Source organism: Canis lupus, chromosome 32 (genome assembly GCF_048164855.1).
Source record: "Canis lupus baileyi chromosome 32, mCanLup2.hap1, whole genome shotgun sequence".
Taxonomy (NCBI): domain Eukaryota; kingdom Metazoa; phylum Chordata; class Mammalia; order Carnivora; family Canidae; genus Canis; species Canis lupus.
The window spans coordinates 23,229,931-23,242,247 of record NC_132869.1 but is presented as its reverse complement, the minus strand read 5'-3'; the positions used below and the strand labels follow the sequence as shown (position 1 = coordinate 23,242,247).

Here is a 12,317-nt window from a genome sequence, read left to right as displayed (position 1 = left end):
CAAAAGAAGGTAAAACAGTCCTGTGACTCCCAGATGAAAAGCGAAACAAGCAATTATACCCAGTGGAGCAGGGAGTTGGGAGCCATCCCCCCTCCCTTTAGCATTGTCTGCCTACCCCTTTCAAAAAATTACAATCCTTAGCAGCTACACTAGCTCTGAATTCCTTATTACCTTTGGACTTGAGTTACATGGGGAAAAAAATATGATTTACTTAAGTTTGTTTAGTTTGTTTCATGCAGCCAAACAGAATTCTGACTGATAGGGATCACACATGTGGGCTTCCCACCGAAGTCTTCAGCACCCAGCTGGAAAATTTACATTCAAGGAACACAGAACACTGTGGAGAATACCACCAGGCTTGTTGTCGCTAAATCCCAGACACTATCAGATGATGTGAAATTAAAAGTGTGCTACTGATTGAATTTTCATAGAGATTCTTTAAACAGCAGGACAGCTTGAAATTTAATTTTATTTATCGTATTTCTATTTAACTAGAGTGAGATTGCCTTTGCCAGAGCTGAGGAGGCCTATTTCTTGCATGGTGTGATTTGAAGAATAACAAAAGAGTGGGTGATTAAAAAATGATTCTCCTGAGGGGGTGTGTCCACAACATCTGAAACCACTATGTCACTCAGCTCTCCATGTCAGGTAAGGTCTACACATACCTAGTATTTGGTAGCAGGCCACATCAATCATAATACCAACTGCTATCAGTTATCAAAAACTTAGGTTTAATTAGTTGATAAGAATAACTCTAGACCAGGGGTCAGAAAACTGTAAAGAGCCAGATAGTAAATATTTTCAGCCTGTCACCTGTCCTGTCACAACCATTAAACTCCACCACTGAAACACAGTAGCTCCCATAGACCATATATATACAAATGGGAATGGCTATTCCCCAATAAAATTGTGTTTACTGGACAAGGGAATTTTTTAAAGATTTTATTTATCTGAGAGAGAGAGCATGTGTGCATAAGAAGGAGGAAGGGCAAAGGGAGAGGGAGAAGGAGGATCCCCTCTGAGCAGAGAGCTCTAGGGACTCATGTCAGGTCCTAGGATCATGACCTCAGCCCAAGGCAGGCACTTAACCAACTGGGCCACCCAGGTGCCCACTGAACAGTGAAATTTGAAATTCTTGTAATTTTCATGTGTCGTAAAATCATAGTCTTCTTTTGATATTTTTTAATCATTTAAAATGTGGAAACCATTCTCACGTCCTGGACCCATACAAAACCAACTAGTGGGTTGGTTTTGGCCCAAGGGCACAGGGGAGATTTTGAGTAGAGGTAGGCAGTTGCTACTCCACAAGTGGATTCAAATCAACAAGAAATGTCAACATATTGCCCCGGGATCCTGGGAACTGTAGAAGGGAAAGCTCTTATAAGGAAGGGACGTAAAAACCGTGCATCACCCTTGACTTCTCTCTTCCATTTCTTTGTTTCTCAGTATCTCAACTCCAGAAGCAGGGAGTGATTTAATTCGAAGCTGATGATGATGCTTCAGCTTCCCTAGGAGGAGCCCTAGCTATGTGTTCGCATGATCTCAGGTTTTCGTAAACTTTGTAAAAATAGGATTGAAAATATTCTGACTTGGACTACCTAATTGTAAGAACTTTTCCAGATAGTATCATCAAAAGTAGCAATTCATTAAAAAGAACAGAGCATTTCAAATAGAAATAATACATAACCTACCTCGATATTTTTTTGAAAATTTAATCATGGGAACATATTGAAAATATGTTTACATTTCTTGTGGAGTTGAGATTAATACTGATATCAGCAGGTATCATAAAATAATAAAATTCACTACAATGATGGTATCAGTGACAAACTAATAAATGTGATCAATTAAAGGAGTATTTAAGGAGTCACTTCATAGGCAAGCTAGAAAAGCCCTGAGATGATACTGTCCAGTGACCAAGAGAGCCTCAATATTTCTCTCAGTTTGACTAAACTTTAAACAGGTTTCTCCCTGACTCTAGACCCGAATCTTTTTTTTTTTTTTTTTAATTTTTAGAGCATTCTCTCTAAAAAACTGTAAATTCTTTCTCTGTCCCTTTGAAATGTAAATCTTTTTTTGAAATGTAAATCTTTTAAAAAGCCTCTTGCCAGGTTGCTTTACAACCCAGGAATGTCTTCCTTAAGTATTTGGGAGCTATCAAAGGGACAGGCTTGTCCCAGCCTCTGTGGGGAATGTAGGAGACTAATTTTGGTATGTGTCAAGTAGTAAACACAGACAGCCTCATCACAGAAAAAGATATTTGCATACCCATCGAAAAGTTAATGCTGGTCACATGCCACTTAACCTTCCCCTTAATATCCTCAGCTTTAAAAAAAAAAAAAGATTTTATTTATTTATTCATGAGAGACACAGAGAGAGAGAGAGAGAGGCAGAGACACAGGCAGAGGGAGAAGCAGGCTCCATGCAGGGAACCCGACGACGTGGGACTTGGGACTTGGGACTGGATCCTGAGTCTCCAGGATCAGGCCCTGGGCTGAAGGCGGCGCTAAACCGCTAAGCCACCCGGGCTGCCCAGCTTTTTTTTTTTTTTTTTTTTTCCAGCTTATTCCAGCCCTTAAAAACTCAACATTTGTCTTAGTATAGCTGAGCTCAGGGTGAACCCTAGCCTCTCCCGCTCTGGCAATAGCCTCAAATTAAGTTCTCTCTCTCTCTCTCTCTCTTTCTTTCCTTTCTTTCTTTTTCTTTTTTTGTAAGATTTTATTTCTTCATAAGAGACAGAGGCAGAAACACAGGCAAAGAGAGAAGCTGGCTTCCTATGGGGAGCCCTATGCAGAGACCCAATCCCAGAACTCTGGGATCAGGACCTGAGCCAAACACAAATGCTTTGGCAACCACTGAACCACCCAGGTGCACCCTCAAATTAAGTTTTCATTGCCTGTTTAACTCTCCTGGGTACAATTTTTGTTTCGACATCGCATATGAAAGAAACATAATAAATGTTTTCTGAAACTTGATGGAAATCATTAAAATGTGTGGCATTGTCAATGAATTGTGAAGTTAATGGAAACTTCTCTAAAATATCAAATTAAAAAGTTTGATCAACTAAAAAAAAGTATGATCAACTCTTCTAAAGACTGGATTACCTTTCTTCAATAAAAAAATATATTTCAGGATTTTCACTATATGAAGAAATGATCAATGAACCTGCAGTCAAAAACTCTAGAAAAACTTTTAAAGAGATGTATCAGAAAGCTAATTAATGAAAATATTATATTGTTTTTGTGAAATTTGTAATGTTTTTGGTGTCATAGTAATTTATAATTCACTGGGATTCATTTTTTATTAGAAATGAATATTATGGGCAACCCGGGTGGCTCAGAGGTTTAGCGCCACCTTCAGCCCAGGGCGTGATCCTGGAGACCCGGGATCAAGTCCCACATCAGGCTTCCTGCATGGAGCCTGCTTCTCCCTCTGCCTGTGTCTCGGTCCCTCTTTCTCTGTCTCTGTCTCTCATGAATAAATAAATAAAATCTTTAAAAAATAATTTAAAAATTAATATTACTTTTTTATTGATAATTTGCATTCTTCTTAATAAAAGTCTCATCAGGGGCCCCTGAATGGCTCAGTTGGTTAAGCATCTGTCTTCAGCTCAGGTCATAATCCCAGGGTCCTGGGATCAAGCCCCAAGCTTCAAGTCAAGCCCCTCATCGCACCCTGTTCAGTGGGGAGTCTGTTTCCCTTTCTCCTACTCCCTCGTTTGTGCTTTTTTCCCCCCCTGTTAAATTAAAAACAAAAATCTTTTTTTTTTAAGATTTTATTTATTTATTCATAGACACAGAGAGAGAGAGAGGCAGACACAGGCAGAGGGAGAAGCAGGCTCCATACAGGGAGCCCGATGCGGGACTCGATCCCGGGTCTCCAGGATCACACCCCAGGCTGCAGGCGGCGCCAAACCACTGCGCCACCAGGGCTGCCCAAATAAATAATATCTTTAAAAAAAAAAAAGTCTCATTGAATTATATAAGGTCTAGGAAGCATAAAACCTAGATCTATCTCTTCCCAGAACTAATCATTTGTCAAGTCATAAAAGAAACAATCTCTTCTAAAATGTTTCCCACATCCATTTTCTCCTTTGCCACATCAACTTCATTTTCTCTAAGCCCCTGTCCCACTTTGCCCTGTCAAGACTAGCATATCAACCCTATCACTAATTTCCATCTAGACCACCTGTGCTCAAAACAGAACTGGTTTACTAACTCCTCCTTTCTTCAGTGTGGCTACCTATAGTCTGAGACTGGAAAACTAAGCACCATATTTGCCAAACTCCTTTGCAGATAGGTTTATGCAGTTACCTTAGTTTCTGCCTCTTAGATGCATGTATGCTGCTACATTTGGAAAGCAGAAAAGAGATTGAGGCCCACTTTTTGCTTCTCCGTTTCCTCCTGCTGCTAAGTCAAGTCCTGGAAACATTCATTTCCCGTTCTCTGGTCATCAGTTTTGTGATTTCAAAAAGATAGCTGCATTAGCAGTTGAAGCGGACTTCTGATTCCTCACCTTCCTGACTGTAAGTAAGCTTTAGGTTCAAATCAGTTTCACTGTGATATTTTGAGAATTATTACATGAGAATCTTCCTCCAGTCCTTCAAGTGATATTATAAGTACCTAATCCCCTGTGCTGAATCCTTTTCTCCTTAAAGTTTCTAGGATGGTTTCTATTACAACTGAACTGTGTCTGATACATATTCTCTCTTTTCTCTCTGCAACATTTCCTATACCGAGTTTTCTTTCTAAATCAAAGATTCTATCAGATTATACCCTACACTTCATGAATGATGTCCAAACATCTTAGTAGGGTTTAAAGGCCCTTAACAATCCAGTATCAATCCAATAGAGCACAGATTCTTCTTATACTAACATCTTTTATTTTATTTGCCCTACTCAGTAGGCAGGCTACCTTCCACACACTTTGGACTTACTTTGTATCTTATTTTGACTTTACTCAAATGTTTTTCCAGATCTAAGGTAGTTTCCATACTATTTCCTAGACCTTGGAAAATACTACTCATCCCTTAAAGCCCTATTTCCTTTGTCAAACTTTCATGAATCCCTGAAAAGAATCAATCTCTTGCTCCTTTTCAATCTCAAAGCAAATTTATAAGTATAACCTCCTTTGACACTAATCATATTGTGAGTTTTGGTTATTGTTACATATGGTTATTTGATCATCCCATCAGAACATAAATTTCAGGGGCACCTAGGTGGCTCAGTGATTGACCATCTACCATTGGCTTAGGTTGTGATCCTGGGGTCATGGGATCGAGTCCTGCATTGGGCTTCCGCAGGGAACCTGCTTCTCCCTCTGCCTATGTCTCTGCCTCTCTCATGAATAAATAAAGAAAATCTTTTTATATAAAAAAGAACATAAATTTCATAGAGTAGAGGTCAACACATATCTTTCAATCCCTCCGCTATCTGCCATGGTGCCTTACATGAGGAATTGCATGAATCCATATTGAATGAACAAGTGGACAAATATATATATATATATATATATATATTACATATATAATGGCAATGAAATATTAGCTTATTTATTTTTGCCCAACACTGGCTGAGGCAAAGAGGGTATACATGTTATAAAAAAATGAACTAGATAAATATGAATTTTACTAATAATTTATTTACTAATAATTTGTATATTTATGTTCTAATATAATTCACTAGATAAATTTTCTAAAGACTTTTCTTTAAAGTTAAGATATTGAGTCCCAATTCATGGAGTTTCCTTCCTTTCCAACCCTTGATCTACTCATGGTGTTTTCCATACCCAAGGGGATTTTTTTTTTTTTTCAAAAAAAGTTCTTTAATCTTCTTGACTCCAAGCAACCTTTACACTCAATGGTATGCTAAGTCATGTCTTCAAAAGAAAAATGCCTTGATTTTTAGCATTTGCCAGTTTCCATGATATTAGTATTCTCAATACTTCTTCTGGCTTCAAGGATGGCTATGTTCAACAACTAACTTGAATATTCTTGAAAATTCAGCAGTCACTGCCTGTGAGTAGGTTTAAGTAAACTATAACTGTTTTATACTCAATTTTCAACAATCTACTTTCAGAGCTACATCTTGGACCCAAGACTTCCCCTTTGAAATTCTAACTGAAATGTATAATGTTCCTACCCAAATCCTTTGTCTGTCTCCCCTGGTGCAACTTCTCAAACCTAGACCCCATGGTCAATCACTTCAACTATTCTCTCTCGCCAGCCTCGTCTATATACGAATTCATTCACCCTTTCATTCCTTTTTTTCTATGAAATTTCAACCTAGAGTCAATCCAGTCATCTGCCAATATCTGTTACATGAGCATCAGAATGCTAAAAAAAATTCTGAGAAAAGCTCAGACCCACGAGCATTGTCATGAGAGTAAATTTATGCTTCTCAACATCAGAGGAGACCTTCAGCTTTATTAGGAATCCTCTGACATGACCCTGAAGTATTTCTCTTCCTATTCCCTTTGGTAACTTATCTAAACCTTTCACAACCTCCTTCACCTCCTGCATCTGTATCACAGCACCTGTCTTGTAGATGAGCATTTACTATCCTTGTAGACAACCACAGAGAAGATTAGAGAAACGAGGTGTGATCCCCCAGCTTTTCACTCCTATATCAAAAGGTCAGCATTCTCCACAAGGACACTTACACTATTCCTGAAATTTCAGAAGGGAATTTGTCCTTTCTTATTCTGAAGAATGTCCCGCCTTTTATCTCTTGACTATTTTTTCTTCCTTCTCTTCTGGGATTTCACTGTATCACCTACTCTCCATCTGATAAATCTGTAACTTTACTCTCACAACTAATCCCTTTCCTGATAATCTATAAACATGTTTCAATTTACCTTATTAAATTAAAAAAAGTTCCTACCCAACCAGCCAGTAAAAATATTTTCATGGCAAAATCTTCCCTTGACCAATCTTTCCCATTTCATTCAAGTTCCTTAAAAGAATAGTCTGTTTCCTCAGCCATATTCACCCTTTGATTCACATGTTTATTACAAAATTAATATAGGAAAGTTTTATAATTTCAGTATAAAGATGAATACAAAGCAAAACAACAAAATATGAGCTGTCATCCCACCAGGTGGCTGTATCATTGGCATCTTGGCACATTCCCTCCAAGTCTTATTTCTAAACCAGTTGTATGTGTTGTTTTTAATGTTGGAATTAGATTGCTTATAGAATTTTGTATTTTTTTTCACTTATAATTATATCATGGACAGTGCTCAACTTTATAAACTTTTCTTTAAAAACATGATTTTTAGTGATTGCATTATATTTTAGTGAATAAATGAACCTAATTTACACAACTATTCATCTATGGCATTCACTAAAGGACCCAATGAAATTAGGTGTCTATGTCAACTGCTTCACTAAATAATTACCTCCAATTTCCCGATAAGTATTTCCCCATCTTACTTGAACTTTTTGCAACAGCTGACAGTGTCATATAGATTCCTTTTTTTTGAAATAGCTTTCCTTTGTCTTTCATAATACAACACTATTATCATTTTCATCCAATTTCTCTAACCATTTTCCTCTGCAAGGTTTGTTATGCTTCTTCGCAACAAGTATTCTGTCCTTCTCACATCATTTTTGAAGCCTTTTTACATTTAAATCATGAGTAGAAATTACAATTGTACACAAAAATGTCTGAACTGTAAGAGTGATGGTTTTCTTTTCTAAAATATGTGTTTGTTTACAATCCTCGTAAGAAAAGTTGGATACTCAAAATGTCTGGGTTACATCCTTGAGAAGGATAAAGAAGGGCCAATATAATGGCATTCTGGAGTCAGAAGCAACAGGTCAAATTCAGATTTCAGGTAACTAAGAACCCTAGGCCCTAAATTGGAGATGGGAGACATTATACTTAGATATATCTGACTGAGCAAAGAACATTACTTTCAGTAGGTAAAGAATAATACAGTCACATTTATATACTAAATCATCAATTTATCAAATTGTAGTTTGAGGAAAAAAATTCTTGTTTTGGCTATCTTCTACAGTAAGTTATTTGATTTACAAAATAAACTTTTTTATAATCATGTTGTCCCTGCAAAGTAGTGTAATCAATTTGGTTTCTTTCTTTGGGCCAGCATGAAGTTCTATCTCATTTTCTTCCAGGTAGCTTTTATGATGGATATTAATCATATAGACACATATTCTTTTTCAGAGCTATGAAGCTCAGTGTTCCATAAGGTTGGATCATTCTCTACAAGATGCCCAGGCAAATATTAAAAGCAAAACAATTTCATAGCACTGAGTGCTGTATGTTATAGGTAAAATCTCAAGACAATCATGTTATCACGATGAGGTTTTTAAAACAAAACTGTTCTGATGGTCTGTTATTGGTTATAGTAGTATTTTGTTGAGCTGGCCAGGGAATGTTCTTTGGTCCTGGCTCTTATAAGACTCAATGTGTCTAAGAGAAGTATCTGTGGTACGCTATTTGTACTGGAGGTAGGGCAGGAGAGATGAAATCCTCAAATCTGATATTTGTGGAGCATTTTCAACTTTTACAAATTGGCTTACATACATTTTACCTCATTTGCTTTTCATCTTCAGTTTGAGAAACACATTAGACAGGTAGTTGTTATCTTCATTGAACAGATTGAGAACCGAGGCTCGAATGACAGGACTGCCTTGCTAAATTTGAATACAAACCCAAATCCCATGACTCCTAACCCAGATAGTGTTTTCTTGTACTAGTACTTAATTCTATTTGTCATTAAATAACAATTACTTTTTCCTTTGATTCATTCCAACTCAATTCACATGCCTCACGTGCATTTTCTTTTAGATGAAAAGGAGAGAGAAAGAGGATACACAACAGCATATTTCCCCTGTCTCCTGGCTTCACATACTTTTTTTGCCAAGTCTCTTTTGTTTCTATTCTATGACACATAACCCAAAATTTAATTTCTAACAACATAATCAATAACAAAAATCTATTCAGGGAACGAATTTGGAAGTACAGTGGAAAATAACTATGTTGTCATGAAATTATTTTCCTACAATGGATCTTAGTTTCATGTATATACACACACACACGAGAATAAAAATACCTGTCTCATAGGATTATTAAACAGAGCTACTGCCTACCAGGTGCCCTAGTCAAAATCTTGGGAATCTATCCAGACAGCTTTCTTTTTCCTCAACTGTCCACATCCTCAAAAACACTACGTATTGTTGAATCTATGCCATGAAAAGCTCTACAGTTTGTCCTTCCTTCTCCATCTTCACTAATTTTGTCTTAACTTAGATCTTCACCATTTTACCAGCCAGTTACTATTAATTTCTATCCTATTTCTGGTCTTGGCAATTTCAATTTAATGAGGCTTACAGAGAATGAGCTACATTGACAGGTACATCAGCTAAATACTTGAATTTCCTTGGGATACATGCATTTCTACTTTTCAACACATCCTTGATGCATTTGAATATTTCAGGTGGATGTTCTTAATTAGGTACAAATAGTTCTTAGACTGTTTATACACCTACTATGTTTCACTTAGAAGATATGCTGGTATCTATCAATACCAGTAAAAGCCAATAGTAGGTAGAAATGGAGTCTAATAGACTCCAGAGAACTACCAAACCCCCTTTTATCAGTGAATAGCATCTGAAATGGCAAATCCTAAATCTGCATACATAAAGTCCTATGAAATCCCAGTACTCTTTCACAATATTTATGTATTTCCTCATTGGAAGAGGTTATTCCAGATAGGGAGATTTAATTCAATGAAGATGTCTATTGATTGTCGAAGTTATTTTACAGGATATGTTTCCAATGAACTTTGAGCTTTTGCCCATTATACTAAAAGATATTCCTCAAGATGTGCCTCCTGCAGATAAAATTCCAAGAATACCTAGAATCCAAAGTCTAACCTCCATAAGCTAGTAGAAATTTGAAAGTCCGAAAATACTTACACCAAAGTTGGTAGCGGCAAATCGATCTGAGGCAGAAACCTGTACATTCGTTGAAACTGTTGTGTGAGCATAGAAAGCATTTATATTCGCCAACAAGGTGCTCATGACAGCAGGGACACCAGGGCACATGTATTTAGAAGACAGACATGAAAAGTGCCTATAAGACAAAACCATAAAGCACTTTCAAAACATAAACCAATTAATTCATATAACAACATACCTTCTAATGTCAGCAATTAATTCCCAACTACATCTATAAAAAATAGAGAAAACTCCCACAATCTCTACTAAGTGAAAAGAAAGCAATCTCAGCTTTTAAAAATTTCTCATTCACAAAGGTGAAGTGGTTTAATTACAACCTGTGATTTGTCACAGGGATGAGCACATAACTCCTTTCAACCAGGGGAGTGTTGTGTGTACACACCTTAAGTGCAATTTCCAGTGGAATCCAGCACTGTTGGAAAGCAATTACACAGGAGTCCCCCCTTCTCCAGTAACCAGGCTGTCACTTAGTCAGTTCCTGAAATGCCATATTTCAACCAGAATGCCCTTTCATTCTTGCATTCCTATCACACTGATGCAGCAGGAGGCTCTCCTTTCATTGTACATGTACTGAACAAGTGAACTTAACATCTGACTGGAGTCCAGTTTCTGGACGTTTGTCATAAAAATAGTTTCCGTAAGCAATTTTGTTTTCCTAGCATTTTGCTACAATCAGGATTTAATAAAAGCAAACAGATGAATAGTGAGGACAGATTGAATTATGCCAGCTTTATGCTTAAAGACCATTTCTTTTAAACCCTGAATAATAGTATCATTCACAGACATCAGAAGCATCCAGCGTTCAAGTTCTGTTACTTCTCTCAAGAAAACCTGTTTCATTTGAACTATAACAAAAGACTTGAAAATTGAAAGCACAGTTTACGATAAAAGTGAAAAGATAAAATACTCAGGGAGGAAAGACATTTTCAGTATGTAATCTGATCCTATTTTGCTCTTAAACATCAGTAATTTATCCTCCACTTAGGCATATCTGAATTCTGTATTCTTGAACTCAAACACAGATTGTACAAACATAAATAAATGCCCTGAATGACACCTCAAAAGAAATGGATTATGGTCCTGGAAATGGTGGCTTGTCTTAGAACTCAGCCAGGCCATTCATGTAGCTTGTCAGGATACTCGCTGATAAAAGTAGGTTAAACTTTTAAACATGGATCTCTGAGGATTACGAATAACAAAGCATGCCATGGGAGTTTACATGAGGTTTTGCTATTTAACCCTAGAAAGACATTATAACTGATTGCTTCTTTTAGGTAAATGATATCTATTTTGACTTCATTATACACTAAATTAATTATAATATCTATTAAGAATATCACAAATAATATAAAGATATAGAAATTTAAAAACTAACACTAGATTTCTTTTTTTCTTTTTTTCTTTTTTTTGCAATTCACAAATAATGAAATTTGTTAGATCCGTGTTAGAGGTTAAGAGTTATGGAATACGCAATACCTAAATGCAATGGTTCAGGGGATGGCACAAGGAAAATATACATACCTAGGGGGAACAAGGGATATAGAAACATTAGTTGTCAAAATAAAGTGGTAAGAAACCCAAAGACCAGAAGTTTATTATCCTGAGCATGCATTATATATTCAAAGGGATACTGGAGGTCAACAGGATGACTAATCTTGCTCTTGGTTTTTAAAAAATGATCCATGTCTCCCTAGTGCCCCCAAGTTACATAGTAAATTTAGTAGCTGCCATCTTCTGATTTTTGGTGCCCAACAAGGGCGGTAACAGTTTAGCAGGGACTTTGAGTAGAAATCATGGAGAAACATAATACAGATTCTGAAGGGGCTTATCATGTAAAGTCTGTAGGTGAAACTGAAAGTTTTATAATGAAGATGATGCAATTATTGAACACTGTTCACCGCTTATAGGCCATCTGAGGAGAAAATGAACGTAATGTGGGAAGGCTGGGGATATAAACAAGCAAGTTTTGCCTCTTTTACACTTTGAGTTGGCAAGCTAATGTTTTAATGATGAAAATGCCCTATGAAATTGTGGCTTTGGGGGCCCCAAAGCAATGTTTTAAAACCAGAATGAGAGACATAATTTGAGTTACCTAGTTTAATGCAATCCTTGCTATGTACTTATCATTAATGTTAATACATATTCATAAAATTAGAAAAACAGTAAAATAAACTGGGTTGTATGCTTTATTTTTTATTTAAAGGTCTTATTTATTTTACAGAGAGAAGGAGAGAAAGAGTACAAGCAAGCAGAGCTGTAGGCAGTGGGAGAGGGAGAAGCAGGCTCCCTCTTAAGCAGGGAACCTGACATGGTGCTCCATCCCAGGACACTG

At 36.8% G+C, this 12,317-nt stretch overlaps 1 protein-coding gene across 1 annotated transcript in view; it reads right to left on the bottom strand.

The window, feature by feature from the left end:
* UNC13C (unc-13 homolog C) overlaps positions 1 to 12,317 on the bottom strand; it is a 548,174-nt gene that overhangs the window by 256,449 nt on the left and 279,408 nt on the right. Inside the window, exon 13 of the mRNA XM_072808724.1 lies at positions 9,944 to 10,100. Coding sequence (XP_072664825.1) covers positions 9,944 to 10,100 — 157 coding nt within the window. The remainder of the gene's footprint in view (positions 1 to 9,943; positions 10,101 to 12,317) is intronic.